Source organism: Bombina bombina, chromosome 5 (genome assembly GCF_027579735.1).
Source record: "Bombina bombina isolate aBomBom1 chromosome 5, aBomBom1.pri, whole genome shotgun sequence".
Taxonomy (NCBI): domain Eukaryota; kingdom Metazoa; phylum Chordata; class Amphibia; order Anura; family Bombinatoridae; genus Bombina; species Bombina bombina.
Window position 1 is genome coordinate 576,678,710 of NC_069503.1, and position 21,461 is coordinate 576,700,170.

At 36.2% G+C, this 21,461-nt stretch overlaps 1 protein-coding gene across 2 annotated transcripts in view; it reads right to left on the reverse strand.

The window, feature by feature from the left end:
- LOC128660597 (collagen alpha-1(XV) chain) overlaps positions 1-21,461 on the reverse strand; it is a 674,535-nt gene that overhangs the window by 274,615 nt on the left and 378,459 nt on the right. For both annotated transcript variants that reach the window (XM_053714523.1, XM_053714522.1), the window contains exon 18: positions 14,525-14,569. In XM_053714523.1, the coding sequence (XP_053570498.1) occupies positions 14,525-14,569 (45 nt within the window). The remainder of the gene's footprint in view (positions 1-14,524; positions 14,570-21,461) is intronic.

Here is a 21,461-nt window from a genome sequence, read left to right on the forward strand (position 1 = left end):
TATGAAATTGTTTTCTTTGCATTATTCGAGGTCTGAAAACACTGCATCTTTTTGTTATTTTGACCAGTTGTCATTTTCTGCAAATAAATGCTCTGAATGACAATGTTTTTATTTGGAATTTGGAAAAAATGTTGTCAGTAGTTTATAGAATGTAACCGAAATATTGATTTTACTCAAACACAATAAATGGTAAAACAAGAGGGTAGTATACTCTGCTACTTAGCATACTTAGTATGCTTTTCAACAAAAGATGGTACAAAGCAAATTAAGCAAATTAGAAAATAGAAACAAATGGCAAAGTTGTTTATCCCCTTTAAGCAAATATGACGTAGATCTACGTCATAGAAACATAGATATTGATGGCAGATAAGAACCATAGGCCCAGCAAGGCTGCTCGATATTACCTAACAGTATAAACGTATCTAGTTCGTAGGAAAGCTTTATGCTTGTCCCAGGCATTTTTAAAGTCCCCTACAGTGTTTGTCATTACTACCTCTTGAGAAAGTTTATTCCATAAATCAATCACTCTTTCTGTAAAGAAGTGCTTCCTCAAAATAAAGATGTGCTTCCTCTTCCTTTATCATGCAGTAGATATACAACTAACATATTTATTTAATATAGCCTTGTTAATTAATTTAAAACAAGAAGAATGTCTGAGTGGAAAGGGTTAAGTAAACAAAAGAGGCAATTACGTGGTTAGACTGATATCCATAGCATTATGGAAATGATGGAATACAAATGCCATTGCACAAACATATACCTTAACAAGACAGTAAACATCTAGAAATAAAGGTCGACACGGAGTCTCCATTTATGGAGCTGCAATAGCAGCTTTGGAGCCCGTCAGACTCAGACCAATGCTTCTTAACCCATTACACCAACTGTTAGGTGGCATATCTCAATACCCCCAGACTTTTCCAACCTGGGAAATTGACAACCCCAGATCACGCGCGAGCAGGGGGAGGCGTTGTATACTTCCCATAGTGTGCAATGATAAATGCAGGCAGTGTATCACTGCCTACTAGACGTGATAGAATAGATGTCCGTCCCTGTCCGTCCACTCGTTGTTAAATCTGTGCCAAAATGTTTTCTTATGCATAGTAAAACAACTTTGCAATATGTTTTTATTATTTATTTTGCAGCCTTTTAATGTAATTTCGCTCTGACAAACTGTAGATTTTCAAATCCTTGGAGCTGGAAATGCAAACAGCTGACTTTCCAAGGCTAACCTTGCTACATATATTTCCCTATTTGGCTTTAGCAGATAACCATTACAAAAAACATAATTTATTCTTACCTGATGAATTTATTTATTTCTTGGTGGTGAGAGTCCACAATTCCTTACTGTTGGGAATTCTTCATCTGGCCAGCAGGAAGAGGCAAAAGACACCCCATAGCAAGAGTTTTTCTTATCCCCCCCACTTACATGTACCTCCCAGTCTATTGTATAGTCAAGAAACAGGAGAAACAGAAAGTTGGATAGACAAGTAGGGTAAAAAGAGGTGCAAATTGGACTTCCGGTGGGAGGAGCTACAATGAGGCAGCAAGTACAGTGAGCTCCCGGTCAACGCTCCTCAAAAGCTAAAAAATACGGCACCTCTGTCGCTCCCATGCACCAGCCTTGTCGATCTACGGACCAGTGCCACTCTGGTCAGTGTTTTTTCGCTGGCACATTAGCGTGAAGGCTTAAACAACTGCCTTACCACCGAAGTCGCAGAAGATAAATACCGGTGCACGGGTGCCATCTTGGATAATAAATCGTCAACTACATGACCGAGAGGCCTAATAACCTCCTTACTGCACACACAAAGTCTCCTAAGCCTGAACTAGGAGGAACTCCGAAAGACACACCTGTCTCCTCACAGAAAGTGGAAGTCGTGAGACCGTCAGGATAAGGGTGACATCTGCCCAGGCAGGACTGTCACATAAGATGCATACACCTCAGCAACAGCCAGCACAAGCCACGCACATTTCATACGCTTTCGTGCTAACTCTAATGGCCCTGGCTGTCTGACTTTTACTGGCCTACACGCAGCTTCTATCAAACAGCTGCATTATATTTTACAGCAGACTCTCCTGTTACTGCACAGCTCACTACTCAATGATACCTCATAGAGGTTAATACTGCTTGCAATATACTCTATAGAACTCTGATCAAACACACTACTATCAAGGAGATTGTAACTAAGCGGTCACACATTAGGGCAAGCAGTATCACCATATTGCAAACAGTGCTACAGCACAGCTTCTTGAGCCTGAGTACACTCACTGGCCTGCAACCTGTTCAGACACTAGCTGACCCTGAACTCAGCATCATACTTGGATACAGAACACAGAGCTCTTCTCCTAGGGCCTAGTGCTTTTGCAGAGCCCAATACACTTCTACCAGTATACAGAGAGGACCCACCTCACACTAACTGTTTGGTGAATCAGTAACTGCAATAACCACCTGTGGAGAACTTTATTTTCTTATGAAGGTCAACAAATATTTTAAAGTTCTGTCTAATACAGTAGATGGGAAGATGAGTTCTAAAAATAAACAAGCTGACAAGAAACAACGTCACTTAGCAGAGATCCATGTAGAAACCACCTCTTCGCCTGAAAAAGGATCACAGAACGTGGCTGACCCTGCTATGCTCATACATGGCAATTTTCCTCCCTAAAATGGAATCCCTTCAGGCAGGTGTAGACACCCTTGCAACAGAGCTTCAACAGTATTTTACCAGATTAACCCAGGCGGAGCAAAGAATTTCAGATGTGGAGGACAGGCAACTCTCTAACACCAACTCCATAAGCCATATATTGAAACAGAATCAGCTTTAACAGGAAAAATGGAAGACCTGGAGAACAGAAGCAGACCCAATAACATCAGAGAGGTGGGAGTCCCTGAATCCATTAAACCTAAAGATCAGCTTGAATTTACAGCCCTGACCTTACCCAGGCTCCTTGGCATGAATCCTGATAATCTTCCTCTGGGTGTTGAAAGACAGCGTCAGACTATTAAATTTAAATGCCTGAACTACCAGGAGAAGCTAACCTTGCTAAGAGCATATTGAGCAAGAAAAACAGACCTTCTGTATAAGGACCATAAGCTATTAATCTTTCAGGACTTTTCTTCTGAGGTCACGAATATAATAAAGGAGTTTGCTCCCTACTGCACCAAGCTCTATGAACAGGGCAGACAAGTGGCACTTCTTTTCCCAGCAAAACTTCGACTGCAAACCTACTCAGAACCAAAACATTTTCGTAACCCAAAAGAACTTCAATCCTACTTGGATACTGAACCCCAAGCAGAAGAGTTAACACAAACGTCACTCTCTTTGAACTTTTACAGTTCATTTGGAAATGGTTTCCTATACCATAATTACACCAAACCAGCTTGTTGTGTTGCAGCAGATAGCAGCACCAGAAGGGCCTCTGATGTCATCTGATGGAGGGGTCTTAACTAAGGATATCTTTAATTTAAATAGAGACACTGCCCCACAGGGGGTTCTATTAGTTATGTGTTTGGACCATGTAGGCCCTGTTGACCTAAGTAATAACCACGGTTTTCAGAATATTCAGGAATTTTGTTCTGTTTTATTTTTAATCTTGACTAGACACTGTGGAAGACTATAATTTTTATAATTAGTGCACTTAGATGTTTATTGTTACTATTATATTCTGTTTTATCTTCATTTTGACTATATATAGTGGAAGACTAGTATTTCTTCAATTACTTGTACTCAAATGTTTACTGCTACCTGTGTATCATTGTACAATACTGAATGCATGTCTTACTACTCCTTTTTTTCAGGAAACAGCTCTGGTTTCTTAAGTTGGATGAAATGCACTCAGACCCTCCTGCGCCCTGCCAGTCTCTATACAAAAGGTCCAGACATTTCGCCATCCCAAAAGTGAGTAACACCCATACACACAACAAGCCACCCCACCTAAGAGGCTATGCTAATTCCTTTCACCCAGCATATATCACACATATATGGCTATGGGACTTAACATAATATCATGGAATTTGGAAGGGGTCACTTCTCCTGCAAAGAGAAGCAAAATCCTACACTACGTTAAAACTATACATGCCGACATTACCCTGCTAAATAACAAGAAATTAGGTTTATTATATTCTATATGGAGATTCTCTAACAATACTAGAAGATTTTGAAGCCAGCTGTGCTGTAATTTGATGATTTTTTTGGTCTAAACCCAGACAAGTCCCCCACTAATAACTTCAACTTGCACTAATATTTAATTGGATATAGTTAGTTATTTAGTTAATTAATTGTTGTTAAGGTTCTAAAGCTTAGAGATCCCACAACCCTAAACAACACGACCAAGACATAAACTTGATTAGAATGCAATCATTTAAGTTTTGTTACCAATATCTGTACTCTGTCTTTATATGGACATTCATAGTATAGACTGCACGGGTAAATGGGGGGATGTCTAGGCATTATTGTTTTGTTTAGATTTAAAATAGTAAGTTAGTTGTTTTCATTTCTCACCTACGGAAAAAAAACTCGAGGATCACACAAGCCTTATATTGCAACCCAGACATGCATTTCTGTTTAGACAATAACTACTTATGAGATGCTGATACTATCTGTACTTTAATGTCTTTGATTTTATTACAATGTAACCTATCTAGGCAAATGTGATGATGTCTGAGCAGCTTAACAGAAATAAAGATATAAAAAATTAAAATTAAAAAAGAGGTGCAAACTAGAACTGCCACCAACTAGAAGAAAAAGAAAAAAATGTGCGGGCTCATGGACTCTCATCACCAAGAAAGACATTAGTTTATCAGTTAAGAATAAATAAACATAAGAGAGCTAATAACCTGTGCTGCACAAACACACCCCTCATGCTAACAAATAACCCCTCTATGAGCATAGGAGGAAGGAGTAATGGAGGAGCTCGCTAAAGACAGCCACCGTAGAGCTGAAGTAAATGAGCATCAGTGTACCAGACTAAAAACCCGGTATAACCCTTTTTAAAGGAACCACAGCAATAAAAAAGACCCCACACACACAAAACAAACCCAAATGTCCGGGGCACCTCAGTACATGTACACTCCCCTGTGTTAACTGTAAGCTATCCTGGCTATGATATATATTTATACTATATGTTCTTACTGATCCCTTTAAGTATTTTACAACTTTATACAGCACTGATAGCCAGGTTATCCCAAAACAGTTATATAATAAGAATTGCAATAAAGTAGAGTGCATGTCTGTTTAAGTGATGGTATCTCTTAAAAGACAGTGGGCCAGAGTGCGAGTGGAGCGCTATTTAGAAAAGTGTTAACAAAACAATGAGAATCCTATTTAAACACAAAAAATAAAGTCCAAGATATAAAAAGAAAATGTGTGCACAAAAAATAGGATATACCTCCTTGAATCTTCCGTGTACCTTAATCCCCAATGGTCTCAATAAGGACTTTCAGCTTTGTCATTTTTTTAATTTAAATTTTAAAAATATATATTTTTATTACATCTTTCTTAAATTTTTTATATATTTTTTTTTCTACAGATATTTTCTTCCTTTTGTATATCTTATTATGTTATATCTTATTATCTTATATCTTATTATGTTATATCTTATTATCTTATATCTTATTATCTTATATCTTATTATGTTATATCTTATTATCTTATATCTTATTATGTTATATCTTATTATGTTATATCTTATTATCTTATATCTTATTATCTTATATCTTATTATCTTATATCTTATTATCTTATATCTTATTATCTTATTATCTTATATCTTATTATCTTATATCTTATTATGTTATATCTTATTATCTTATATCTTATTATCTTATATCTTATTATGTTATATCTTATTATGTTATATCTTATTATCTTATATCTTATTATGTTATATCTTATTATGTTATATCTTATTATCTTATATCTTATTATGTTATATCTTATTATCTTATATCTTATTATCTTATATCTTATTATGTTATATCTTATTATCTTATATCTTATTATCTTATATCTTATTATGTTATATCTTATTATCTTATATCTTATTATGTTATATCTTATTATGTTATATCTTATTATCTTATATCTTATTATCTTATATCTTATTATGTTATATCTTATTATCTTATATCTTATTATCTTATTATCTTATATCTTATTATCTTATATCTTATTATGTTATATCTTATTATCTTATATCTTATTATCTTATATCTTATTATGTTATATCTTATTATGTTATATCTTATTATCTTATATCTTATTATGTTATATCTTATTATCTTATATCTTATTATCTTATATCTTATTATGTTGACTCTTAGAACTGAAACTCCGCTTTACAGAACACGCTTGAATTGTCGCCGCTAACTGTTATTCAATTGCGTTTGTGTTTTTGAGACAGTCTTTTTATAACCGAGTGATTTTATTCATTGTAAAAATAAAAACCACTTTTTAACCAGCTGGATGTCTTCCCGCTCCTTTCTATTACAGACAAGATTTAATATGGGCTTTTAAACTGAGAGCTAAATCAGAGCTCTAGCGAGTGTGAGTACAACTCCATCCCTCTGCTTTATTTTGTTCCTAAACAGGACTTCACTATATTTGTTACTTTTCTTTAAGGACACCTATATGGAAGATTCCAGAACGTATATGCTATTTAGAAAAGTGTGTGTGTGTGGGGGAAGCAATACTTAACCCGACATGAAAATATGAATATTTCACATTCCAATGTTCTTATATATATATATATATATATATATATATATATATATATGATGCTAAATTGGTACCATATATATTTATACCTATATATATATATGATGCTAAATTGGTACCATATATATTTATACCTATATATATATATGATGCTAAATTGGTACCATATATATTTATACCTATATATATATATATATATATGATGCTAAATTGGTACCATATATATTTATACCTATATATATATATATGATGCTAAATTGGTACCATATATATTTATACCTATATATATATATGATGCTAAATTGGTACCATATATATTTATACCTATATATATATATATATATATATGATGCTAAATTGGTACCATATATATTTATACCTATATATATATATATATATATATATATATATGATGCTAAATTGGTACCATATATATTTATACCTATATATATATATGATGCTAAATTGGTACCATATATATTTATACCTATATATATATATATATATGATGCTAAATTGGTACCATATATATTTATACCTATATATATATATGATGCTAAATTGGTACCATATATATTTATACCTATATATATATATATATATATATGATGCTAAATTGGTACCATATATATTTATACCTATATATATATATATATATGATGCTAAATTGGTACCATATATATTTATACCTATATATATATATATATGATGCTAAATTGATACCATATATATTTATACATATATATATATATATATATATATATGATGCTAAATTGGTACCATATATATCTATACATATATAATATATATATATATGTATATATATATAATCAGACGGCACTCTCAAATATTATGCCAAAAGACAAAGGATTAAAGGAAAGGAGAAGAAACAAAAAGAAAAAAAACAACATAGTGCAATCTGATAAATGATGGTCTCGATACTCCTAGACCGCTGAACCGGATGTGACATCACTCGTCAGACTCGTGGTTAAACAGAAGTTACAGATTAAATAACTTGTTTATATCTTTATTCTACATTGGGAAAATGTCCCCTTATACGCTTTCACTATACCTCATACTGTTGAGGTTTAGCCAGGTGAGCATAACAACTCACACTTATTTCGGATACATATCATTTATCAGATTACACTATGTTGTTTTTTCTTTTTGTTTTGTTGTTTCTTCTATTTTCCTTTAATCCTTTGGCCTCTAGTTATCAAGCCGTCTACTTTACCTGCCTTCGCCGGTCCAATACGCCCGCCTAAGCTCGTCTACCATCGCCGCTGCGGACCTGCAAAAGTTCGCCTAAGTTATCAATAAATCTGTCAAAAAGCCGCGCACCAAGTACGGGGCGATGAGCAGCGGACTGTGAGAGTTATCACTCATCCGATCTCGCTGCTCTTCGGCTTTTTGACAGCTTTATTGATACCCCTGTCACTAAGCACTCACACTAACTACACTGTTCTACCCCATATACCGGTGCCCCCGGAGCCTCCCGCAACTAAATAAAAGTTACTAACCCCTAAACCGCCGCTCCAAGACCCCGCCGCAACTCTTATAAATGTATTAACCCCTAAACCGCGGCTCCTAGACCCCGCCGCAACTCTTATAAATTTATTAACCCCTAAACCGCCGCTCCTAGACCCCGCCGCAACTCTTATAAATGTATTAACCCCTAAACCACCGCTCCTAGACCCCGCCACAACTCTTATAAATGTATTAACCCCTAAACCGCCACTCCCGGAGCCCACCGCCACCTACTTTATACCTATTAACCCCTATCCTGCCCCCCCTATACCGCCACCCTCTATAATAAATTTATTAACCCTATCCTGCTGATCACGGACCCCGCCGCAACTAAATAAATAGTTTAACCCCTAAACCGCCGCTCCCGGACCCCGCCGCAACTAAATAAATAGTTTAACCCCTAAACCGCCAATCCCGGACCCCGCAGCAACCTATATTAAACTTATTAACCCCTATCCTGCCCCCCCTACACCGTCGCCACCTATAATAAATGTATTAACCCCTATCCTGTCCCCCCTACACCGCCTCCACTGTAATAAATTTATTAACCCCTAAACCTAAGTCTAACACTAAACCTAACACCCCCTTAAATAAATCTAAATAATATTTCTATTATTAAATAAATTAATCCTATTTAAAACTAAATACTTACCTATAAAATAAACCCTAATATAGCTACAATATAACTAATAATTATATTGTAGCTATCTTAGGATTTATTTTTATTTTACAGGCAAATTTCAATTTATTTTAACTAGGTACAATAGTTATTAAATATTAACTATTTAATAGCTACCTAGCTAAAATAAAGAGAAATTAACCTGTAAAATAAATCCTAACCTAAATTACAATTACACCTAACACTACACTATACTTTCATAAATTATTCCTATTTAAAACTAAATACTTACCTGTAAAATAAACCCTAAGATAGCTACAATGTAATTAATAATTACATTGTAGCTATTTTAGGATTTATATTTATTTTACAGGTAACTTTGTATTTATTTTAGCTAGTTAGAATAGTTATTAAATAGTTATTAACTATTTAATAACTACCTAGCTAAAAGAAATACAGAATTACCTGTAAAATAAATCCTAACCTAAGTTACAATTAAACCTAACACTACACTATCATTAAATTAATTAAATTAATTACCTACAAATAACTACAATTAAATACAATTACATAAACTAACTAAAGTACAAAAAATAAAAAAAGCTAAGTTACAAAAAATAAAAAAAATAAGTTACAAACATTTAAAAAATATTACAACAATTTTAAGCTAATTACACCTAATCTAAGCCTCCTAATAAAATAACAAAGCCCCCCAAAATAAAAAAATGCCCTACCCTATTCTAAATTTAAAAAGTTCAAACCTTACCAGCCCTTAAAAGGGCCTTTTGCGGGGCATGCCCCAAAGAAAACAGCTCTTTTGCCTGTAAAAGAAAAATACAACCCCCCCCCAATGTTAAAACCCACCACCCACATACCCCTAATCTAACCCAAACCCCCCTTAAATAAACCTAACACTACCCCCCTGAAGATCATCCTACCTTGAGTCGTCTTCACTCAGTCAAGCCACCGATGGAACCGAAGAGGAGATCTGGAGCGGCAGAAGTGATCCTCCAAGGGTCGCTGAAGAAGTCTTCCATCCGATGAAGTGATCCTCCAAGCGGCGCTGAAGAAGTCTTCCATCCGATGAAGTGATCCTCCAAGCGGCGCTGAAGAAGTCTTCCATCTGGGCGATGTCATCTTCTAAGCGGCGCTGAAGAAGTCTTCCATCCGGGCGATGTCATCTTCCAAGCAGGGTCTTCAATCTTCTTTCTTTAGGATCCATCTTCATCCCCCCGACGCGGAACATCCTTCTTCCCCGACGGACTAACGATGAATGAAGGCTCCTTTAAGGGACGTCATCCAAGATGGCGTCCCTTCAATTCCAATTGGCTGATAGGATTCTATCAGCCAATCGGAATTAAGGTAGGAAAAATCTGATCCAATCAGCCAATCAGATTGAGCTCGCATTCTATTGGCTGTTCCGATCAGCCAATAGAATGCAAGCTCAATTTGATTGGCTGATTCAATCAGCCAATCAGATTTTTCCTACCTTAATTCCGATTGGCTGATAGAATCCATCTTGGATGATGTCCCTTAAAGGAGCCTTCATTCGTCGTTAGTCTGTCGGGGAAGAAGGATGTTCCGCGTCGGTGGGATGAAGATGGATCCTGACGAAAGAAGATTGAAGACCCCGCTTGGAAGATGACATCGCCCGGATGGAAGACTTCTTCAGCGCCGCTTGGAAGATGACATCGCCCGGATGGAAGACTTCTTCAGCGCCGCTTGGAGGATCACTTCATCGGATGGAAGACTTCTTCAGCGCGCCTTGGAGGATCACTTCTGCCGCTCCGGATCTCCTTTTCGGTTCCATCGGTGTCTCGGCTGAGTGAAGACGACTCAAGGTAGGATAATCTTCAGGGGGGTAGTGTTAGGTTTATTTAAGGGGGTTTGGGTTAGATTAGGGGTATGTGGGTGGTGGGTTTTAATGTTGGGGGGGGGTTGTATTTTTCTTTTACAGGCAAAAGAGCTGTTTTCTTTGGGGCATGCCCCGCAAAAGGCCCTTTTAAGGGCTGGTAAGGTAAAAGAGCTTTGAACTTTTTAAATTTAGAATAGGGTAGGGAATTTTTTTATTTTGGGGGGCTTTGTTATTTTATTAGGGGGCTTAGATTAGGTGTAATTAGCTTAAAATTGTTGTAATATTTTTTAAATGTTTGTAACTTATTTTTTTTTTTTTTGTAACTTAGCTTTTTTTATTTTTTGTACTTTAGTTAGTTTATGTAATTGTATTTAATTGTAGTTATTTGTAGGTAATTAATTTAATTAATTTAATGATAGTGTAGTGTTAGGTTTAATTGTAACTTAGGTTAGGATTTATTTTACAGGTAATTTTCTATATCTTTTAGCTAGGTAGTTATTAAATAGTTAATAACTATTTAATAACTATTCTAACTAGCTAAAATAAATACAAAGTTACCTGTAAAATAAATATAAATCCTAAAATAGCTACAATGTAATTATTAATTACATTGTAGCTATCTTAGGGTTTATTTTACAGGTAAGTATTTAGTTTAAAAAGGAATAATTTATTAAAGTATAGTGTAGTGTTAGGTGTAATTGTAACTTAGGTTAGGATTTATTTTACAGGTTAATTTCTCTTTATTTTAGCTAGGTAGCTATTAAATAGTTAATACCTATTTAATAACTATTGTACCTAGTTAAAATAAATTGAAATTTGCCTGTAAAATAAAAATAAATCCTAAGATAGCTACAATATAATTATTATTTATATTGTAGCTATATTAGGGTTTATTTTATAGGTAAGTATTTAGTTTTAAATAGGATTCATTTAGTTAATAATAGAAATATTATTTAGATTTATTTAATTCATATTTAAGTTAGGGGGGTGTTAGGTTTAGTGTTAGACTTAGGTGTAGGGGTTAATAATTTTATTACAGTGTCAGTGGTGTAGGTGGGGGCAGGATAGGGGTTAATAAATTTATTATAGGTGGCGACGGTGTAGGGGGGGCAGGATAAGGGTTAACAAGTTTAATATAGGTTGCGGCGGGGTCCGGGAGCGGCGGTTTAGGGGTTAAACTATTTATTTAGTTGCGGCGAGGTCCGGGATCGGCAGGATAGGGGTTAATAACTTTATAATAGGTGGCGACGGTATGGGGGGGCAGGATAGGGGTTAATAAATGTATTATAGGTGGTGACGGTGTAGGGGGGCAGGATAGGGGTTAATAGGTATCATGTAGGTGGCGGCGGGGTCTGGGAGCGGCGGTTTAGGGGTTAATACATATATTATAGTTGCGGCGGGTCAGGGAGCGGCGGTTTAGGGGTTAACATGTTTATTATAGCTTGCGGTGGGCTCCAGGAGCGGCAGTTTAGGGGGTAATAAGTTTATTAGAGTGGCGGTGGGCTCCGGGAGCGGCGGTTTAGGTGGGAATAACTTTATTTAGTTGCGGCGGTGTAGGGGGGGACAGATTAGGGGTGTTTAGACTCGGGGTACATGTTAGGGTGTTAGGTGCAGACGTTTCCCATAGGAATGAATGGGATGTCTGGCAGCAGCGAACATGAACTTTCGCTATGGTCAGACTCCCATTGATTCCTATGGGATCCGCCACCTCCAGGGTGGCGGATTGAAAACCAGGTACGCTGGGCCGGAAAAGTGCCGAGCGTACCTGCTAGTTTTTTGATAACTAGCAAAAGTAGTCAGATTGTGCCGCACTTGTGTGCGGAACATCTGGAGTGACGTAAGAATCGATCTGTGTCGGACTGAGTCCGGCGGATCGATGCTTACGTCACAAAATTCTACTTTTGCCGGTATCTAGCCTTTGATAACTAAGGCGAATCAGCCTCGCCACAAATACGCTGTGGAATTCCAGCGTATTTGAGGTTGACGGCTTGATAACTACCCCCCTTTGTCTTTTGGCTTAATATTTGAGAGCGCTGTCTGATTTTCTCACAAGCATTGTTTTTGTACATACTTCCTTTATTGTAGTGTAGGTTCAGTCATTTTTCTGATAGCAGCATTCAAGTATCAATTTTGTCATTGCTTTTACAGTTTAGTGGTACCTTAGCGCTGACACACATCTTGTTGTTTTATATATATATATATATATATATATATATATATATATATATATATATATATATAAACACACACACACACAGTATAAATATATAATTATTTACAGGTATAGATATATACAGATATATACAGTATATGAATATGTTATGTGCTATGTGCAGAACTTTATAATGTGACATATTTACAGTAAATACACAGTATAATACTTTATTAAATATGAATATTGCATATATATGTTATATTGCATGCTAGTGCAAATGATAGCGCTCCACTCTGGCCCAGTGTAAGATCAAGTTAAACTTTCCATTCCTGAAGGGTAGGTGTCACCAACATTGTTAATTTATTTTAAAGTTTGCACTGAAACTTAGGATGTTTATTAAGTATAAATATAATAGGGTCAAGACTAATTTAGATTAATTTTTAACTAACCTTAATAATAGACTTGTGTGCAGCGGAAAAATTTGTTTCGGACCGATTCGGATGTTTTCTAATTTTGTTTTCGAATTGATTCAAATTCGGATACATTCGAATGTATTTGTTTCGGATTCATTCGGATTCGAATAAATTTGGATGTATTCCGATCTATTCGGTTCGGATTCGATTCGGAAGCTTGGTATGTGTTAGTTGGGATGTGCTGTGCTCTACTAAATATTATAGCGATATTTCTGTTGGGGTGCCCAAATTTATGCACCTGTCTAATTTTGTTTTGATGCATATTGCATATTTTCTGTTAATCCAATAAACCTCATTTCACTACTGAAATATTACTGTGTCCTTCAGTTATTTGATAGATCAAAATGAAATTGCTGATCCACCCAATTATTTATAAATGAAAATCATGGAAATTGTCAAGGGTGCCTAAACGTTTGCATACGACTGTGTATTATATATATATATATATATATATATATATATATAATGTGTGTGTGTCTAAATAGTCATTCCATAATGATATTTAATGTGTTTTACTGTGTATTTACTGTAAATATTTCACATTCCAATGCAGAGCTGCAACAACTAATCGATATGATTGATCATAAAAATTGTCACCAACGAATCACATTATTGTGCAAACAATGGTATATATATATATATATATATATATATATATATATTTTTTTTAATAAAGGGTCATTAATCTTAAAATGGAAAGATTTTGATGTGGTTGTAAGGGACATGAAACCCAGAATCTTTACTTCATGTTTCAGACAGAGAATACAATTTTACAAATAGTTTCCAATTTACTTCAATTATAAAATTTGTGTCGTTCAGATGTTATTCTTTGTTGAAGAGATATCTATATCGGTAGTATGCATGCCTGGAGCTCTACATGACAGGAAATAGTACTGCCCTCTAGTGTTCTTGCTATAGTATAACATTGTTGCAAAACTGCTGCCATGTAGTACTGCAGACCCGTGCACACTCCTGAAGTTGCATTCCTGCTTTCAACAAATGATACCAAGAAAATAAAGAAAATTTGAAAATAAAAGTAAATTGGGAAGTTATTTAAAATTGTATGTTCTATCAGAATGTTGAAAGAAAAATGTACTGTTTCATGTCCAATAATGATCAAACCTTTTTGGGACATAGTGACCTGTAGCCAATTTAGATGCTTAAAAAAAGAAATCATCCCACCTTTTCACCATGCGCTCCTGGAAGACCGTTATCTCCTTTTTCACCCTGTAATTAGTAAAACAAACACTTAATAGACATTCTTCTACTTGTTCAGGTCTCAAAATTGTCTGTGAATATAAAGTGACAATAACACTTAAAGGGACATTGTACACTAGATGTATCTTTGCATAAATGTGTTTTAGATGATCCATTTATATAGTCACCTGGGGGTGTTTTGTAACAATGTATAGAATTGCTTATTTTTAAATAACATTGTGCTGATTTTTGGACTCCTAACCAAACCCCAAAGTTTTAGATGAACACTGATGTCTACAGATTTAAAGGGACACTCAGGTTTTATTAAATTTTCATGATTCAGATACAGCATGTAATTTTAAACAACTTTCCAATTTACTTCCATTAAAAAAAATGTGCACATTCTTTTATATTTACACTTTTTTTGAGTCACCAGCTCCTACTGAGCATGTGCAAGAACTCAGACTATACGTATATGCATTTGTGATTGGCTGATCGCTATCACATGGTACAGGGGGAGTGGAAATATACATAACTTTGAAACTTGTTAGAATAAAATCTACTACTCATTTGAAATTCAGAGTAAATGCTATTGTATTGTCTTGTTATCTTGCATTTGTTGATTATGCAAATCTGCTGTGTTTACTGGTCCTTTAAGATGGATCTTTTCATACGCAAGGAAATGGGGAAGGGAGGAATGTCTGCTCTTTCTGATTTTCCAGCCCCTTTCACTGGGTGTCCCGGCCTAACATCATCAACATCATCAACAGTGCTAAACTGGGAGCTTCTAAGGAAGTTTGTAAAAGATCTGTGCATATTCTTCTTTATAGTAGTGTCTATTGCAGTTATATAAAAATTGGTGTATACTGTCCCTTTAAGATTACACATTCATTATTATCCATTTTAAAGAGACAAAGTTCAAAAAGTAAATTCTCTAATAAGTAAGAACAGTTTATTATTGCACTAAAATAATTAAACACACAAATAAAGTCAGCTCTACAGCTGCAATGCACTACTGCAAACTAACTGAACACTTTTGATGAGCCAATAACAAGAGGCATACTTTTACAGGCATCAATCAGCAGCTAACCCCTGCTCCAGAGCCTTCCTAGATATACTTTTCAACAAAGGATAACAAGAGAAATAAAGTAATTGATAAAACTTTGAATAAAAATTAGTTGATGGAAATGTTTTCTGCCCAGTGACCACCAATCATATGTTTGTGTAACATAATAATGAATTGTATTTGGATACATTAGAATAGGCATAGGTCACATGCAAGGCCAGTTTTGTGAGCAGCCCATCAGTGAAACAGTTAATTAGTGGGCCACTAAAGGAAATGGGGTTAATATTTCATGCTCTTTCTATATCATGAAAGAAACGTTTAGGGCTTCATGTCTCTTTAACCCTTTTAGTGCTGAGCCATTTCACATTTTGGATTTTTAGGATTGTAGTTATTTTGCAAATATGAATGTAACTTTTCTATTTTTGTGAGGAACCCACAACATTATACCTTCTTTTTTCAGCAGGCCAGGTATTTTTAGAAAATAATTCTAGATTCCCATTAAAAATATACAAGTATACTGATTTCCTAAAGAATATACAACTAAATGGAAAAAGTTTTTTAAAATTGCATGCTCTATCTGAACCACGTAAGTGTAATATGGACTTTTAGGTCCCTTTAAGATAGAGAAGGCCAGATGAAAGGAGGGGAGGTAAGTGGCATAATTCCCTATAACAATGATAGATGTGATTACTATAGTCCATTGGCTTTCAAACCTGTCCTCAGACCTCCATAACAGGACAGATTTTGAAGATATCTGAACTAAAGCCCAGGTGAAATAATCAGCTGATTAGCAAACATGCGCCTAGATTACGACTTTTGCATTATGAGCAGCTCGGTGCTATCTTGCAAGTTATTGTCACGGCTCACCTCCCTATAGCACTGCTATTACAGGTTTGCAAAAACCCGGAGTTAGCAGGCGATATGTGAGCGTTGAGCAAAATTGAGCTCCATACCGCACTCCAATACCAGCGCTGCTGTGAGCTGGTTGTACATGCTCGTGCACGATTTCCCCATAATCATCAATGGGGAGAGCCGGCTGAAAAAAAGCCTTACACCTGCAATAAAGGAGCGTAAAGCTCCGTAACGCAGCCCCATTTATTCCTATGGGGAAAGAAAATTTTTGTTTACACCTAACACCCTAACATAAACCCAGAGTCTAAACACCCCAAATCTGCTGCCCCCGACATCGCCGACATCTACATTATACTTATAAACCCCTAATCTACCAGCTCCGACATCGCCGCCACCTACCTACACTTATTAACCCCTAATCTGCCGCCCCAATGTCGCCGCCACTTACATTACAGTTATTAACCCCTAATCTGCTACCCCCAATGTCGCCGCCACCTACCTACACTTATTAACCCCTAATCTGCTGCCCCCAATGTCGCCGCCACCTACATTAGTTATTAACCCCTAATCTGCCTCCCCAATGTCGCCACCTACATTACAGTTATTAACCCCTAATCTGCCGCCCTCAACGTCGCCGCCACTATACTTAAGTTATTAACCCCTAAACCTAACACTAAGTCTAACCCTAACCCTAACACCCACTAACTTTAATATAATTAAAATAAATCTAAATAAAAATTACTATCATTAACTAAATAATTCATATTTAAAACTAAATACTTACCTGTAAAATAAACCCTAAACTAGCTACAATAAAACTAATAGTTACATTATAGCTATCTTAGGTTTTATTTTTATTTCACAGGCAAGTTTGTATTTATTTTAACTAGGTAGACTAGTTAGTAAATAGTTATAAACTATTTACTAACTACCTAGCTAAAATAAATACAAATTTACCTGTAAAATAAAACCAAACCTGTCTTACACTAACACCTAACCTTACACTACAATTAAATAAATTACAGAAATTAAATACAATTAACTAAATTACAAAAAAAATAAACACTAAATTACACAAAATAAAAAAAAAATTATCAAATATTTAAACTAATTACACCTAATCTAATATCCTTATTAAAATAAAAAAGTCCCCCAAAATAATAAAACCACTAGCCTACAATAAACTGCCAATAGCCCTTAAAAGGGCCTTCTGCGGGGCATCGCCCCAAAGAAATCAGCTCTTTTACATGTAAAAAAAAATACAAACAACCCCCCAACAGTAAAACCCATCACCCACACAACCAAACCCCCCAAATAAAATCCTATCTAAAAAACCTAAGCTCACCATTGCCCTGAAAAGGGCATTTGGATGGGCATTGCCCTTAAAAGGGCATTTAGCTCTGTTTCAGCCCAAACCCTAAGCTATAAAAAAAAACACCCAATAAACCCTTAAAAAAAACCTAACATTAACCCCCAAAGATCTACTTACAGTTTTTGAAGGGGTTTATCTTGAAAATTATTTTAAAAATATTGCACAAAAAAGTTAAAGGGTTCAAAGATATGAGCTCTTAGGTGTTAGAAAAAAAGGACTGCAAAGGGCTTTACATAGAGATACATACATATACATGTCTAAATATGTATGTGTGTGTGTATATATAATGTGTGTACATATTTATTTTTGTATTTATAGGTGTATAAATGTATTTACAGACATATAAACACATAAATACATATGTACACACACACACACACACATATATATATATATATATATATATATATATATATATATATATATATATTAGTATCTCACGAAAGTGAATACACCCCTCACATGAAAAGATATAATAAAATATTTACAAAAATGTGAGGGGTGTACTCCCTTTTGTGAGATACTGTATATATGTATATACAGTATATATATTATATATTATTATGCAATATTCATATTTATTAAAGGTTTAAACTATGTATTTGCTGTAAATATTTCACATCCCAACGTGATGTTCTATATGTTCTATGTATTTATAAATAGATATGTCTATACTGATATAAAATCATGTATATTTATAGGTATAAATATATAATGTACCAAAATACCATCAGATATGTATAGAAATATGTATTTAATGAATAAATATAACACTGGAATGTAAGTGAAAACTCGGGTTTGCGCGCAAGTAGGGTGTTAGGTTTTATCCCACCTTTTTGCTCCGCTGACTTTTGTTTGATATTTTAACTTCTGATTTTTTTGTGCGCATCTGGTTAGCACTTGTGTGAAAACAGTTTATGCGCAAAAGCTTACTTATTATTATTATTATTATCGGTTATTTGTAGAGCGCCAACAGATTCTGCAGCGCTATAAACAAAGGAGAGTATAAAACAATTAAGGGATAAAGTGGGTAGAGGGCCCTGCCAAGAGTTGCACTGTTGTAATCCACTCTTAAGAAGGTGATCTACAAACAGCTGGACTCATAGGCTTACATGCTAAGGGGGTTCAGGGGATAGCAATGGAGGAGTGGAACTGGTATAAAGTAAGGTTAGCATAGGTTGTATGCATCCTTGAACAGCAGAGTCTTTAGGGAGCGCTTGAAGCTTTCAAAACTAGGGGAGAGTCTTGTGGGGCGAGGCAGAGAGTTCCACAAGATGGGAGCCAGTCTGGAGAAGTCCTGTAAACGGGAGTGCGATGAGGTAACCAGAGAGGAAGAGAGTAGGAGGTCATGAGCAGAGCGAAGGGGACGGGAGGGTATCTGGAGACAAGGTCTGAGATATAGGGGGGAGCAGTGCGGTTGAGGGCTTTGTATGTCAGAGTGAGAATTTTGTGTTTGATCCTAGAGGCAAGAGGAAGCCAGTGAAGGGATTGGCAGAGAGGAGCAGCAGATGAAGAGCGACGTGTAACGAAGATGAGTCTGGCAGAGGCATTCAGTATGGATTGTAAGGGAGCTAGGCGGCAGGTGGGGAGACCAGAGAAGACAGAGTTGCAGTAATCAAGGCGGGAAAGAATGAGAGAGTGGATTAAAATCTTAGTTGTGTCTTGTGTAAGGAAGTGTCTAATTTTGGAGATGTTTTTAAGGTGGAAGCGGCAGGCTTTAGCCAAGGACTGAATGTGAGGAGTGAAGGAAAGATCGGAGTCAAATGTGACCCCGAGACATCGGGCATGCGGGGTAGGGGTAATGATGGAGTTGTCGACAGTTATAGAGATATTGGGGGTGGAGATTTTGGAAGAAGGGGGGAAAATGAGGAGCTCAGTTTTGGAGAGATTTAGCTTGAGGTAGTGAGAGGACATCCAGGAAGAGATGTGAGAAAGACAGTTAGTGACACGGGTTAGCAAGGAAGGAGATAGGTCTGGTGCAGAGAAGTAGATTTGGGTGTCATCGGCATACAAATGATATTGGAAACCGTGGGACTTAATTAGGGAGCCTAGTGATGATGTATAGATTGAGAAGAGAAGGGGACCAAGGACAGAGCCTTGCAGTACTCCGACAGAAAGTGGTGACGGGGCAGAGGAGGCCCCAGAGAAGGCTACACTGAAGGTACGGTTTGATAGGTAGGAAGAGAGCCACGAAAGGGCTGTGTCACAGATGCTGAAGAATTGCAGGGTTTGGAGCAAAAGAGGGTGGTCGACAGTGTCAAAGGCTGCAGACAGATCAAGGAGGATAAGCAGAGAGAAGAGACCTTTTGATTTTGCTGTAAGTAGGTCGTTGGTGACCTTAACAATAGCTGTCTCTGTGGAGTGATAGGGACGAAATCCAGATTGCAGCGGGTCAAGAAGGGAGTTTAACGTAAGGAAATGGGATAGGCGTGCATTTACTAGTTTTTCGAGAAGCTTTGAAGCAAGAGGGAGGAGGGAAATAGGGCGGTAGTTGGATGGGGAGGTATAATCAAGGGAAGGTTTTTTGAGGATAGGTGTGACCAGTGCATGTTTCATCGATGAGGGAAATGTACCAGTGCTGAGGGAGAGGTTGAAAATATGTGTAAGTATAGGGGTAAGGGTAGAAGAGAGAGAGGGGAGTAGCTGTGAGGGGATAGGGTCAAGGGGACAGGTAGTGAGGTGAGAGCGCAGTATAAGTGCCGAAACTTCTTCCTCAGTAACAGGGGAGAATGAACTAAGTTTCAGGTTATGAGGGTTGTGGTTGAGTGAGAGCATATGAGGGGGGGAGAGAATGGAATTATGTTGAGAGCTGATTTCATGTCTGATGGAGTCAATTTTGTTAATGAAGTGACTGGCAAAGTCTTGAGCTGACAGAGAAGTTGTATTAGGAAGTGGGGGAGGGCGGAGGAGAGTATTGAAAGTGGAGAACAGACGTTATGGGTTTGAAGAAAGATTAGAGATAAGAGTAGAGAAGTAGTGTTGCTTGTGGAGATTAAGGGCAGAATAGTAGGAGTTCAAGATGAATTTGTAATGAAGAAAATCAGCTGAACTCCGTGATTTTCTCCAATGCCGTTCAGCAGTACAGGAACATCTGCGTAGGTACCGTGTCAGAGGAGTTAGTGCATACTTCTAGTGGAGTTAGTGCATGCGGGAGCGTTAAATATCGCTCCACTTGTAATCTGGTCCAAAATGTTACTCCTGACATTCTATCTAACTTTGCATATTTTATATAGAAAATAATGATAATTTTCCTAATTTAAATGATATTTTATTTAAGAAAAAACATTTGTGAAATTAATATTGAAGTTTTGAAAGTCATAAACTTACAATATAATAATGTTAAAAAAAATGTAAGATGTAAGTCTTCAGTCTGACAGAATATTGCAAAAGTATTTATTAAAGATCAACCTTGAAATATTCCATCTTTGATACAATCACATTTAAACAACATATTACAAAGACATCTCTTTTATACCCAAATATAAATACATCACCTGTGTCAATGAAAATGCTTTATCATTTATAAGCTCTGCTTTTATGGTCAGATATAAAATAACCTCTGTTTACAATCAATCTCTGTACCTGCCAGCTGTCTGTTTAATTTGCTAGCGCATTCTTACCACATTTAGCTG